Source organism: Priapulus caudatus, unplaced genomic scaffold (genome assembly GCF_000485595.1).
Source record: "Priapulus caudatus unplaced genomic scaffold, Priapulus_caudatus-5.0.1 Scaffold38, whole genome shotgun sequence".
NCBI classification, from domain to species: Eukaryota; Metazoa; Priapulida; class Priapulimorpha; order Priapulimorphida; family Priapulidae; genus Priapulus; species Priapulus caudatus.
Genome location: NW_014577099.1, coordinates 827,089 through 828,897, shown reverse-complemented (window position 1 = coordinate 828,897; position 1,809 = coordinate 827,089). Strand labels below are relative to the sequence as shown.

At 47.6% G+C, this 1,809-nt stretch overlaps 1 protein-coding gene across 1 annotated transcript in view; it reads left to right on the top strand.

Annotated features, from left to right (window-relative positions):
• Positions 1–1,809, top strand: part of LOC106819015 (alcohol dehydrogenase class-3-like) — a 55,176-nt gene that overhangs the window by 3,018 nt on the left and 50,349 nt on the right. Inside the window, exons 3-4 of the mRNA XM_014823678.1 lie at positions 319–460; positions 1,268–1,359. Coding sequence (XP_014679164.1) covers positions 319–460; positions 1,268–1,359 — 234 coding nt within the window. The remainder of the gene's footprint in view (positions 1–318; positions 461–1,267; positions 1,360–1,809) is intronic.

Sequence of the window (1,809 nt, the reverse complement as noted above, 5' to 3'; positions counted from 1 at the left end):
TCACAACACTGTAACCATACACTTCTCTCACTCTCTCTCTCTCTCTCTCTCTCTCTCTCTCTCTCTCTCTCTCTTGCTCTCTCTCTCTGTCTCTCATCACAACACTGTAACCATACACTTCTCTCACTCTCTCTCTCTCTCTTTCTCTCTCTTGCTCTCTCTCTCTCTGTCTCTCATCACAACACTGTAACCATACACTTCTCTCACTCTCTCTCTCTCTCTTTCTCTCTCTTGCTCTCTCTCTCTCTGTCTCTCATCACAACACTGTAACCATACACTTCTCTCACTCTCACTCTCTCTCTCTCTCTCTTCCATCAGATCGTTGCGACCGGCATCTGCCACACGGACGCGCACACGCTGGGAGGTCACGACTCCGAGGGAAAGTTCCCCGTTGTTCTCGGACACGAGGGAGCCGGGATCGTCGAGAGCGTCGGGGAAGGAGTCGCCAACGTGAAGCCTGGTGAGCGGGATCGCTCGCTCCCGGAAGTTCTCCTCCTGTTCTCCTTCCCTCTCTTCCTCTCTGTGTCTCCGCTCTCTTGCTCTGTCTCTGTCTCTGTCTCTGTCTGTGTGTGTCTCTCTTTTTCTCTCTTTCTCTTTCTCTGTCTCTCTCACTCTCCCCCTCCCTCTCTCTTTCTCTTTCTCTTTCTCTCTCTCTCTCTCTCTCTCTCCTGCATTCTCCTCCCCTCTCCTCCAATCTCCTGCTCTCCTCCCCTCTCCTCCCCTCTCCTCCCCTCTCCTCCCCTCTCCTCCTCTCTCCTATTATAGTAAATAATAACAACATCAATAATAATAACAACCAAGAAAATGCAATCGAGAATCTTGGCTATGTCTTAGCAGTGTTCGAAATAAGGGCTATCCGTTTGTCCTCACTTGTCCATTTCCACGGAGGACAAGTAAACCTGTCCAGTAGCTTGTCCGCTGGACAAGCAGCTTTTTAGAGCAATTTTTCATCATTTTCTACCATCGCTGGCCGCCGCCATTTTTGCAGTTCGTTTTGTATTTTCGGTTCGTCTTCTAGATACAACTTTTAGATAATACTGTTAGTGAACTGTGTTAAAATTACAAAGTAAGATATTGGGTCTAAAATTTGATTTTATTAAATGTATTACACATTTACTATATTTCTATGTTATTAATCAGGACAAGGTAACATTTTGCAGGACAAGCAAAAATATCTTGCAGCTTGTCCGTCGGACAAGCAAATTTTTTTCCCTTATTTCGAACACTGCTTAGTGCTTAGCGTCTTGTCGTTTGTTGTGCTTCGCAGGCGACCACGTGATTCCGCTGTACATACCACAATGCTACGAGTGTGAGTACTGCAAAAACCCGAAAACCAACCTCTGCCAGAAGATCAGGTTCGTGCAAAACATCTGAACATCCGAGCGACGACGTCGCGCGACTTTTGTATGCGCGCGTCGTCAAAAATTTACCTCGCAGCTATCGTCTGTCAGTGTCGTAATAATATTTTATCTAAGTTTTTGTCCATTTCTTATTTTCGTTTAGGGTGAGTCATTGTGCTTGCTATCTTTTTCTATCACGATCTCTTTCTCTTTCTCCCTCTTTCTCTCCGTCCCTCCTTCTTTCTCTCCTCCGCCTTTCTCCCCTCTCGCTCTTTCTCACTCCCTCACTCTCTCTATCTCCCCCTTCTCTCTCCCTCTCTCCCCCTCTCTCTCTCCCCTTCTCTCCGCCTCGCTCTCTCTCTGTCTCTCCCTCACTCTCTCTATCTCCCCCTTCTCTCTCCCTCTCTCCCCCTCTCTCTCTCCCCTTCTCTCCGCCTCGCTCTCTCTCTGTCTCTCCCTCACTCTCTCT